Raw genomic sequence first — 12,500 nt, 5'->3', positions numbered from 1 at the left:
GTGTGACAGGGCTGTACCAGGCTGGGTTAGGTAGGGTGTGACGGGGCTGTACCAGGCTGGGTTAGGTAGGGTGTGACGGGGCTGTACCTTGTGGAGGTCGGGGATGAGGTCTTGGTACAGGGAACGGATCAGCATGTCCAGGGTCCGTTGGCGCTTCTGGGCAAATGTGGGCGTCTCCAGGGTGGCCTTCTCTCCATTGATTACTATAGGACAGAGGGGGGTTATGGTGAGAACATACACAATCACACACTCATCCAAACTGATCACCATAAAAAGCTGAAACGCCCACGCCAGTAGAACTCCACTTTTTCGAGCTGAAAGATGATGGTCAGAGATTACCCACGATGTCGCTCAATGATGTAAGTCAATATGTCATCATTTTAGTCAAAGTAGGATATATTTGGGCTTGTGACAAAACCTAATTTCCGCCTTCTCCAAATTTGAGCCAATGAAGTGTCTTTCCTATGAAATTAGGTGTATATTATTTCTAGCCTACTTTTAATTTCAGGCCTGGGTTTTATTTGAATGGTCACCCACCAGAAAGGCATTGTTAATTAGTAACACCTTCAAAGTTTGCGAGTCGTGACTGAGCTGAGCAATATATATTGAACAAAAATATAAACGCAACATCTTACTAATATCAATATGATATTCATAGAAGGAAATCAGTCAATTGTAATAATTTATTAGGCCCTAAACTATGGATTTCACATGACTGGGCAGGGATGCAGTCATGGGTGGGTCTGGGAGGGCATAGGCCCACCCCTTGGTAGCCAGGCCCAGCCAATCAGAACGAGTTTTTCCCCACAAAAGGGCTTAATTACAGGACATAAATACTCCTCAGCAACCCCTCCACAGTCTCATCAGCTGTCCTGGTGGCTGGTCTCAGACGATCCCGCAGGTGAAGAAGCTAGATGTGGAGATCCTGGGCTGGCGTGGTTACATTAAAAAACATATATACATATTGTACTTAACTAAGGGCAAGTCAGTTAAGAACAAACTCTTATTTTCAATGACAGCCTAGGAACAGTGGGAACTGCCTGTTCAGGGGCAGAATGACAGGTTTGTTACTTATCAGCTCTGGGATTTGATCTTGCAACCTTTTGGTTACTAGTCCAACACTCTAACCACTAGGCTATGCTGCCATCCCATGGTCTGCAGTTGTGAGGCTGGTTGGACATAGTTCCAAATTCTCTAAAATTATGTTGGAGGCAGTTTATAGTAGGGAAATTAAGATTTAATTATCTGGCAACAGCACTGGTGGACATTCCTGCAGGCAGCATGCCAATTGTACGCTCCCTCAAAACTTGAGACATCTGTGGCATTGTGTTGTGTGACAAAACTGCACATTTTAGATTTGCCTTTAATTGTCCCCAGCACAAGGTGCACCTGTGAATTGATCATGCAGTTTAATCAGCTTTCAGGTGGATGGATTATCTTGCCAACGCTCACTAAAAGGAATGCAAACAAATTTGTGCAGAACATTTGAGAGAAATAAGCTTTGTGTTAGTATCCAAAATGTCTGGGATCTTTTATTTCAGCTCATGAAACATTTTGCAGTTATATGTTTGCTCAGTATAATACACTGCTCAAAAAAATAAAGGGAACACTTTAACAACACAATGTAACTCCAAGTCAATCACACTTCTGTGAAATCAAACTGTCCACTTAGGAAGCAACACTGATTGACAATAAATTTCACATGCTGTTGTGCAAATGGAATAGACAACAGGTGGAAATTATAGGCAATTAAGCAAGACACCCCCAAATAAAGGAGTGGTTCTGCAGGTGGTGACCACAGACCACTTCTCAGTTCCTATGCTTCCTGGCTGATGTTTTGGTCACTTTTGAATGCTGGCGGTGCTTTCACTCTAGTGGTAGCATGAGACGGAGTCTACAACCCACACAAGTGGCACAGGTAGTGCAGCTCATCCAGGATGGCACATCAATGCGAACTGTGGCAAGAAGGTTTGCTGTGTCTGTCAGCATAGTGTCCAGAGCATGGAGGCGCTACCAGGAGACAGGCCAGTACATCAGGAGATGTGGAGGAGGCCGTAGGAGGGCAACAACCCAGCAGCAGGACCGCTACCTCCGCCTTTGTGCAAGGAGGAGCAGGAGGAGCACTGCCAGAGTGACTGCCATTAGGTACCGAGATGAGATCCTCAGACCCCTTGTGAGACCATATGCTGGTGAGGTTGGCCCTGGGTTCCTCCTAATGCAAGACAATGCTAGACCTCATGTGGCTGGAGTGTGTCAGCAGTTCCTGCAAGAGGAAGGCATTGATGCTATGGACTGGCCCGCCCGTTCCCCAGACCTGAATCCAATTGAGCACATCTGGGACATCCTGTCTCACTCCATCCACCAACGCCACTTTGCACCACAGACTGTCCAGGAGTTGGCGGATGCTTTATTCCAGGTCTGGGAGGAGATCCCTCAGGAGACCATCCACCACCTCATCAGGAGCATGCCCAGGCGTTGTAGGGAAGTCATACAGGCACGTGGAGGCCACACACACTACTGAGCCTCATTTAGACTTGTTTTAAGGACATTACATCAAAGTTGGATCAGCCTGTAGTGTGGTTTTCCACTTTAATTTTGAGTGTCACTCCAAATCCAGACCTCCATGGGTTGATCAATTTGATTTCCATTGATAATCTTTGTGTGATTTTGTTGTCAGCACATTCAACTATGTAAAGAAAAAAGTATTCAATAACAATATTTCATTCATTATTATTTTAGTGTTCCCTTTATTTTTGAGCAGTGTAGATCATCTCTGGCTATAACAAAGATGATGGATAAATCAAGATATTTCACTGGTCTACTTAACGGGGTGCGTCTCCCATAGACACCATTGCAATAGCAGCTGTGTCTGGTCTACTTAAATCAATTACTTTTAATGAACGAGAAAAAAGCTGAGTTGGGTGTCTCGCTTCCTCTTCCGACTCTTTGCTCTTCTCTAATTTTCGACCATTCCATTGATCCTAAATCATTTTTGGCCGCAATTTAGATAATGGATTGATATACTACATGACCCTTCAAATGAGTGGATTCTATTTCAGACACACCCGTTGCTGACCGTTGTATAAAATCAAGCACACCGCCATGCAATCTCCATAGACAAACACTGGCAGTAGAATGGCCTTACTGAAAAGCTCAGTGACTTTCAAAATGGCACTGTCACAGGATGCCACCTTTCCAACTAGTCAGTTCGTCAAATTTCTGCCCTGCTAGAGCTACCCGGCCAACTGTAAGTGCTGTTATTGTGAAGTGGAGACGTCTAGGAGCAACAACGACTCAGCTGTGAAGTGGTAGGCCACACAAGCTCACAGAACTGGACTGACAAATTCTGAAGTGCGTAGATCGTAAAAATTGTCTGTCCTCGGTTACAACAGTCACTATTGAGTTCCAAACTGCCTCTAGAAGCAATGTCAGCACAATAACTGTTCATCGGGAGCTTCATGAAATGGTTTTCCATGGCCGAGCAGCCGCACACAAGCCTAAGTTCACTGTGAGTAATGCCAAGCGTCAGCTAGAGTGGTGTAAATCGCACTGGCATTGAACCCTGGAGCAGTGGAAATGAGTTCTCTGGAGTGATGAATCACGCTTAACCGTCTGGCAGTCCGACAGACTGGGTTTGGCAGATGCCAGGAGAATATTACCTGCCCCAATGCATGGTGGAGGAGGAATAATGGTCTGTGGCTGTTTTTCATGGTTTCCGACTAGGCCCCTTAGTTCCAGTGAATGGAAATCTTAACACTACTGCATAAAATTATATTGTAGACGATTCTGTGCTTCCAACTTTGTGGCAACAATTTGGGGAAGGCCCTTTCCTGTTTCACCATGACAATGGCCCCGTGCACAAAGCAAGGTCCACACAGAAACGGTTTGTCGAGATTGGTGTGGAAGAACCTGACTGGCCTGCACAGAGCCCTGACCTCAACCACATCGAACACCTTTGTGATGAATTGGAATGCTGACTGCAAGCCAGGCCTAATTGCCCAACATCAGCGCCTGCCCCAAGTCCCAGCAGCAATGTTCCAACATCTAGTGGAAAGCCAACCCAGTTTCTCTGTTTATCTTATATGTTTAGTCACTTTAACTATACATTCATGTACATACTACCTCAATTGGCCCGACGAACCAGTGCTCCCGCACATTGGCTAACCGGGCAATCTGCATTGAGTCCCACCACCCACCAACCCCTCTTTTACACTACTGCTACTCTCTGTTCATCATATATGCACAGTCACTTAAACGATACCTACATGTACATACTACCTCAATAAGCCTGACTAACAGGTGTCTGTATATAGCCTTGCTACTCTTTTTTCAAATGTCTTTCTACTGTTGTTTTATTTCTTTACACACACACACACACACACACACACACACACACACACACACACACACACACACACACACACACACACACACACACACACACACACACACACACACACACACACACACACACACACACACACACACACACACACACACACACACACACACACACACACACACCTTTTTTTGGCACCATTGGTTACAGCCTGTAAGTAAGCATTTCACTGTAAGGTTTACACCTGTTGTATTCGGCACACGTGAGACAAATACACCTTGATTTGATTTGAAGAGTGTAGGCTGTTATAGCAGCAAAGGGGGGACCAACTCTATACTAATGCCCATGATTTTGGGATCAGACGTTGGACGAGCAGGTGCTCACATACTATTTGTTGTTATTCCTCTGCTCCACGTGGAAACCCACACAACATTCCCACCTCCAATTCCTGATATGTATTAGCAGCGTGCGTCATTCTTCGAGGTGGAACCTAAACAAGACTTTCCGTTCTAGGACAGGAAGTACTCTAAATAGGTGGGGCAATTTCTGTGGTGGGCCTTGAAGAAAGCCTAGAACTACAACCATCCAGACTTCTAACCCCACTAGACAACTATTTTGGTCACACATATCTACTTAGAGGCCTATACAAAGGAGGGTGTCGCTTTTATTCACTCTTTATGTGTGACATCATCTTAAAACATTTGTGACGTACATGTACATACGATAAACACTAGATAAAGTTAAACAAATTTGTCATTACAATGCATGAGTAGAGGTGTAACAGTAGTACTGTAAACAGTAGAGGTGTAACAGTAGTACTGTAAACAGTAGAGGTGTAACAGCAGTACTGTAAACTGTAGAGGTGTAACAGTAGTACTGTAAACAGTAGAGGTGTAACAGCAGTACTGTAAACTGTAGAGGTGTAACAGTAGTACTGTAAACAGTAGAGGTGTAACAGCAGTACTGTAAACTGTAGAGGTGTAACAGTAGTACTGTAAACAGTAGAGGTGTAACAGTAGTACTGTAAACAGTAGAGGTGTAACAGTAGTACTGTAAACTGTAGAGGTGTAACAGTAGTACTGTAAACAGTAGAGGTGTAACAGCAGTACTGTAAACTGTAGAGGTGTAACAGTAGTACTGTAAACAGTAGAGGTGTAACAGGAGAACTGTAAACAGTAGAGGTGTAACAGGAGAACTGTAAACAGTAGAGGTGTAACAGTAGTACTGTAAACAGTAGAGCTGTAACAGTAGGACTGTAAACAGTAGAGGTGTAACAGGAGAACTGTAAACAGTAGAGGTGTAATAGGAGAACTGTAAACAGTAGAGGTGTAACAGGACAACTGTAAACAGTAGAGGTGTAACAGGACAACTGTAAACAGTAGAGGTGTAACAGGACAACTGTAAACAGTAGAGGTGTAACAGTAGGACTGTAAACAGTAGAGGTGTAACAGGACAACTGTAAACAGTAGAGGTGTAACAGGACAACTGTAAACAGTAGAGGTGTAACAGGACAACTGTAAACAGTAGAGGTGTAACAGTAGTACTGTAAACAGTAGAGATGTAACAGTAGGACTGTAAACAGTAGAGGTGTGACAGGATGACTGTAAACAGTAGAGGTGTAACAGTAGTACTGTAAACAGTAGAGGTGTGACAGGAGGACTGTAAACAGTAGAGGTGTAACAGGAGAACTGTAAACAGTAGAGGTGTAACAGTAGGACTGTAAACAGTAGAGGTGTAACAGTAGGACTGTAAACAGTAGAGGTGTAACAGGAGAACTGTAAACAGTAGAGTTGTAAACAGTAGAGTTGTAACAGTAGGACTGTAAACAGTAGAGGTGTAACAGGAGAACTTTAAACAGTAGAGGTGTAACAGGAGAATTGTAAACAGTAGAGGTGTAACAGGAGAGCTGTAAACAGTAGAGGTGTAACAGGAGAACTGTAAACAGTAGAGGTGTAACAGTAGAGGTGTAAACAGTAGAGGTGTACCAGTAGGACTGTAAACAGTAGAGATGTAACAGGAGAACTGTAAACAGTAGAGGTGTAACAGGAGAATTGTAAACAGTAGAGGTGTAACAGGAGAATTGTAAACAGTAGAGGTGTAACAGTAGGACTGTAAACAGTAGAGGTGTAACAGTAGGACTGTAAACAGTAGAGGTGTAACAGGAGAACTGTAAACAGTAGAGGTGTAAACAGTAGAGTTGTAACAGTAGGACTGTAAACAGTAGAGGTGTACCAGTAGGACTGTAAACAGTAGAGATGTAACAGGAGAACTGTAAACAGTAGAGGTGTAACAGGAGAATTGTAAACAGTAGAGGTGTAACAGGAGAATTGTAAACAGTAGAGATGTAACAGTAGGACTGTAAACAGTAGAGGTGTAACAGTAGGACTGTAAACAGTAGAGGTGTAACAGGAGAACTGTAAACAGTAGAGGTGTAAACAGTAGAGTTGTAACAGTAGGACTGTAAACAGTAGAGGTGTAACAGGAGAACTTTAAACTGTAGAGGTGTAACAGGAGAATTGTAAACAGTAGAGGTGTAACAGGAGAGCTGTAAACAGTAGAGGTGTAACAGGAGAACTGTAAACAGTAGAGGTGTAACAGTAGAGGTGTAAAGAGTAGAGGTGTACCAGTAGGACTGTAAACAGTAGAGATGTAACAGGAGAACTGTAAACAGTAGAGGTGTAACAGGAGAATTGTAAACAGTAGAGGTGTAACAGGAGAATTGTAAACAGTAGAGGTGTAACAGGAGAACTGTAAACAGTAGAGGTGTAACAGGAGAACTGTAAACAGTAGAGGTGTAAACAGTAGAGGTGTAACAGTAGGACTGTAAACAGTAGAGGTGTAACAGGAGAACTGTAAACAGTAGAGGTGTAACAGGAGAACTGTAAACAGAAGAGGTCTAAACCTTAAGAGGTGTAAACAGTAGAGGTGTAACAGTAGGACTGTAAACAGTAGAGGTGTAAAGTAGGACTGTAAACAGTAGAGGTGTAACAGGAGAACTGTAAACAGTAGAGGTGTAACAGTAGAACTGTAAACAGTAGAGGTGTAACAGTAGGACTGTAAACAGTAGAGGTGTAACAGGAGAACTGTAAACAGTAGAGGTGTAACAGGAGAACTGTAAACAGAAGAGGTCTAAACCTTAAGAGGTGTAAACAGTAGAGGTGTAACAGTAGGACTGTAAACAGTAGAGGTGTAAAGTAGGACTGTAAACAGTAGAGGTGTAACAGGAGAACTGTAAACAGTAGAGGTGTAACAGTAGAACTGTAAACAGTAGAGGTGTAACAGGAGAACTGTAAACAGTAGAGGTGTAACAGGAGAACTGTAAACAGAAGAGGTCTAAACCTTAAGAGGTGTAAACAGTAGAGGTGTAAAGTAGGACTGTAAACAGTAGAGGTGTAAAGTAGGACTGTAAACAGTAGAGGTGTAACAGGAGAACTGTAAACAGAAGAGGTCTAAACCTTAAGAGGTGTAAACAGTAGAGGTGTAAAGTAGGACTGTAAACAGTAGAGGTGTAAAGTAGGACTGTAAACAGTAGAGGTGTAAAGTAGAACTGTAAACAGTAGAGGTGTAACAGGAGAACTGTAAACAGTAGAGGTGTAACAGGAGAACTGTAAAAAGTAGAGGTGTAACAGGAGAACTGTAAACAGAAGAGGTCTAAACCTTAAGAGGTGTAAACAGTAGAGGTGTAAAGTAGGACTGTAAACAGTAGAGGTGTAAAGTAGGACTGTAAACAGTAGAGGTGTAACAGGAGAACTGTAAACAGAAGAGGTCTAAACCTTAAGAGGTGTAAACAGTAGAGGTGTAAAGTAGGACTGTAAACAGTAGAGGTGTAACAGGAGAACTGTAAACAGAAGAGATCTAAACCTTAGAGGTGTAAACAGTAGAGGTGTAAACAGTTTGGAGAGTAAGTCCATGGTCTTACGTTTGACTAACACAAAGTCCCTGAATTCTTGGTGGTCTGTAAACACAGGTGGTGAGGGGAGGGGAGGTCCGAACAGTGGTACACTTTCCTCAGAGAAAATCTTCAACCTAGAACACACAAAACCCTGTTATTGTTTTTCACACATACACACTCACAGGAACACACAGAGGCCATGAGTCAATACAAAACCATAGAATACATGAACACTGAATAAAATACATAACTGAAACTAAACCCCTTCATACCTGTAACTGTCGTTCTGACTGTTGTATCTAACTAATGCAAAAATATCTGGCAGTAAAATGAAGGAAGTAACATGAACTCCCAACACTCAATACATGATTCCAAGTGGCGACCCGTCATCAAGGGCAGGTGTATATACAGTACCAGTCATAAGTTGGGACACACCTACTCATTCAAGGGTTTTTCTTTATTTTTTACTATTTTCTGCATTGTAGAATAATAGTGAAGACATCACAACTATGAAATAACACATATGGAATCATGTAGTAACCAAAAAAGTGTTAAACAATCTAAATATATTTTATATTTGAGATTATTCAAAGTAGCCACCCTTTGCCTCGATGAAAGCGTTGCACACTCTTGGCATTCTCTCAACCAGCTTAATGCATTTAAATTAACAGGTGTGCCTTGCTAAAAGTTCATTTGTGGAATTTTGTTCCTTCTTGACACATTTGAGCCAACCCGTTATGTTGTGACATGGTAGGGGTGGTATACAGAAGATGGCCCTATTTGGTAAAAGACCAAGTCCATATTATGGCAAGAACAGCTCAAATAATCAAAGAGAAACAACAGTCCATCATTACTTTAAGCCCTCTATGGGGCGGCAGGGTAGCCTAGTGGTTAGAGAGTTGGACTAGTAACCGAAAGGTTACAGAGTTACCTCTGCTGTAGAGGATAAGTTCATTAGAGTTACCAGCCTTAGAAATTGCAGCACAAACAAATGCTTCACATAGTTCAAGTAACAGACACATCTCAACTGTTCAGAGGAGACTGTGTGAATCAGGCCTTCATGGTTGAATTGCTGCAAAGAAACCACTACTAAAGGACACCCATAAGAAGAAGAGACTTGCTTGGGCCAAGAAACACGAGCAGTGGACATTAGACTGGTGGAAGTCTGTCCTTTGGTCTGATGAGTCCAAATTTGAGATTTTTGGTTCCAACCTCTGTCTCTTTGTGAGACGCAGAGTAGGTGAACGGATGATCTCCGCATGTGTGGTTCTCCGTGAAGCATGGAGGAGGAGGTGAGATGTTATGGGGGTGCTTTTCTGGTGACACTGGGTTTAAGGGTTTATTTTCCATGCTTAAAATGATAAACATTCACATGCAACACCAAGGCCCAGAAAAGTCTGAAGCTTCGACCTGAAGATCGCTGACGTCATTACTCAACCTTCCCAGTTGTCTTGAAAGCACCATAAATTCAGAGAATGCCAGACTTTGATGACAAAGTTTGATGAGAGACACAAGGACCGTCCTGTCACCTTCCTGTTCAAGTGGGCACAGCATAACAAGGTGAGTTCAAAGATTTTGTGTATGCTGCTGCATAAATGATGTAATATGTCAGTGAGATATGTATACTGTAGATAAGAGAGTAATACTAAGTGTATGTTGTGTAGTAATATGTCAGGGAGATATGTATACTGTAGATAAGAGAGTAATACTAAGTGTATGTTGTGTAGTAATATGCCAGGGAGATATGTATACTGTAGATAAGAGAGTAATACTAAGTGTATGTTGTGTAGTAATATGTCAGTGAGATATGTATACTGTAGATAAGAGAGTAATACTAAGTGTATGTTGTGTAGTAATATGTCAGTGAGATATGTATACTGTAGATAAGTAATATTAGGTAAGTGTATGTTGTGTACTAATATGTTAGTAGCTCATGTGATTCCCCTGATATTTTGGTCCCTTTCCCCTCATAACTTAGCCTACTGTTCTGACTTGGTGGTGCCTATAGCCTGTTTTAGAGAAATGTCATCATATAATATTTTAAGAGCTTTCATTGTCTGCTTATATGCCCCCTGTATTTATCCTACAGTTCTGACTTGGTGTACAGGGAGAATACTGCAAGAATGACCAATGTTCTGAATTCTGTCGCTGTACATTTCAAAAGTGCTGAACAAATAGATATATTGGCTACGTCCCTCTTAACTCGCTCATTAATGTCTTAATCAAAATGACAGATTGCCTGTTATCCGCTCATCGTTCCCTTATGCCATAGTTTGTACATCTCAATTGGCAGTTGTTTAAGCAAGTCAGCCATATCAGCAAGGTTTTTAAAAAGGCAGTGAACGAGACTGAAATAATTGTTTTGCTGCCAGACAAGGCTCTGCTGATAAGCAGGTGTAGCTGTGGTAAGGATTCACTCCATGGTGCTGAAAATAAAGCTCTGCTGTGTTGTCGATTTGCTGGCTTGCATCTAAAAACAAATGTGGGAGTTTGGCTCACCAAGATTTACATGCTAAAAGCACAACTGAGGATTCAAAGAGATCTTCTGTTGAATCTGACAATCTTAATGGTTGTACAGTCGTCTCAAATAAAACTGTGAAAGACCTCGGCGTTACTCTGGACACTGATCTCTCTTTTGAAGAACATATCAAGACTGTTTCAAGGACAGCTTTTTTCCATCTACGTAACATTGCAAAAATCAGAAACTTTCTGTCCAAAAATGATGCAGAAAAATTAATCCATGCTTTTGTCACTTCTAGATTAGACTACTGCAATGCTCTACTTTCCAGCTACCCGGATAAAGCACTAAATAAACTTCAGTTAGTGCTAAATACGGCTGCTAGAATCCTGACTAGAACCAACATTTTTGATCATATTACTCTCTACACTGGCTTCCTATATTAGCCTCTCTACACTGGCTTCCTATATTAGCCTCTCTACACTGGCTTCCTGTTAAGTCAAGGGCTGATTACAAGGTTTTACTGCTAACCTACAAAGCATTCCATGGGCTTGCTCCTACCTATCTCTCTGATTTGGTCCTGCCTTACATACCTACACGTACGCTACGGTCACAAGACGCAGGCCCCCTAATTGTCCCTAGAATTTCTAAGCAAACAGCCGGAGGCAGGGCTTTCTCCTATAGAGCTCCATTTTTATGGAACGGTCTCCCTACCCATGTAAGAGACGCAAACTCGGTCTCAACCTTTAACTCATCTCTTCAGTGGGTCATATGATTGAGTGTAGTCTGGCCCAGGAGTGGGAAGGTGAACGGAAAGGCTCTGGAGCAACGAACCGCTCTTGCTGTCTCTGCCTGGCCGGTTCCCCTCTTTCCACTGGGATTCTCTGCCTCTAACCCTATTACAGGGGCTGAGTCACAGGCTTACTAGGGCTCTTTCATACCGTCCCAAGGAGGGGGGCGTCACTTGAGTGGGTTGAGTCACTGATGTGATCTTACTGTCTGGGTTGGGGCCCCCCCTTGGGTTGTGCCGTGGTGGAGAACTTTGTGGGCTATACTCGCCCTTGTCTCAGGATGGTAAGTTGGTGGTTGAAGATATCCCTCTAGTGGTGTGGGGGCTGTGCTTTGGCAAAGTGGGTGGGGTTATATCCTTCCTGTCTGGCCCTGTCCCAGGGTGTCCTCGGATGGAGCCACAGTGTCTCCTGACCTCTCCTGTCTCAGCCTCCAGGCCACCCCACAGGCCACCCCACATAGCCTGGTTCCTCTCTAGGTTTCTTCCTAGGTTTTGGCCTTTCCAGGGAGTTTTTCCTAGCCACTGTGCTTCCACACCTGCATTGCTTGCTGTTTGGGGTTTTAGGCTGGGTTTCTGTACAGCACTTTGAGATATCAGCTGATGTACGAAGGGCTATGTAAATACATTTCATTAGATTTGATTATTTAACAGGTTGCGCCTGCAAAAAGTAGATCTGGTCACAACTTTTCATGCATGCAGATGGTAAAAGAAATCGCTATGTTGTTTACTTTCGCCTTGCTTATTGACACTGGCAGGGGGTACAGGCGATAATGTCCATGGTATTGTGAACGTCAGGGATGACCATTTCCTGGTTGTGCTTGATTGGCCATAAAGGAAGGATACGTGTGAAATGGGATCGGATCATGGAGGGTTTAAATGACGGAGACGCGTCCTCTCCCTCTTGGAACACTATGGTGACGATGTCATTCCCAATGTGTCTTTTCCTCTCTACCTGAAGAGAGAGAGAGAGAGAGAGAGAGAGAGAGAGAGAGAGAGAGAGAGAGAGAGAGAGAGAGAGAGA

At 43.0% G+C, this 12,500-nt stretch overlaps 1 protein-coding gene across 1 annotated transcript in view; it reads right to left on the bottom strand.

The window, feature by feature from the left end:
- Window positions 1–12,500, bottom strand: part of garnl3 (GTPase activating Rap/RanGAP domain like 3) — a 218,869-nt gene that overhangs the window by 70,306 nt on the left and 136,063 nt on the right. Inside the window, 4 exon segments of the mRNA XM_046290303.1 lie at window positions 88–203; window positions 8,259–8,365; window positions 8,504–8,549; window positions 12,323–12,431. Coding sequence (XP_046146259.1) covers window positions 88–203; window positions 8,259–8,365; window positions 8,504–8,549; window positions 12,323–12,431 — 378 coding nt within the window.

The sequence above is a fragment of the Oncorhynchus gorbuscha genome, linkage group LG11, assembly GCF_021184085.1.
Source record: "Oncorhynchus gorbuscha isolate QuinsamMale2020 ecotype Even-year linkage group LG11, OgorEven_v1.0, whole genome shotgun sequence".
Lineage (NCBI taxonomy): Eukaryota > Metazoa > Chordata > Actinopteri > Salmoniformes > Salmonidae > Oncorhynchus > Oncorhynchus gorbuscha.
Note: the sequence above shows the minus strand (reverse complement) of the source record. Positions and strands in the feature narration are given on the sequence as shown.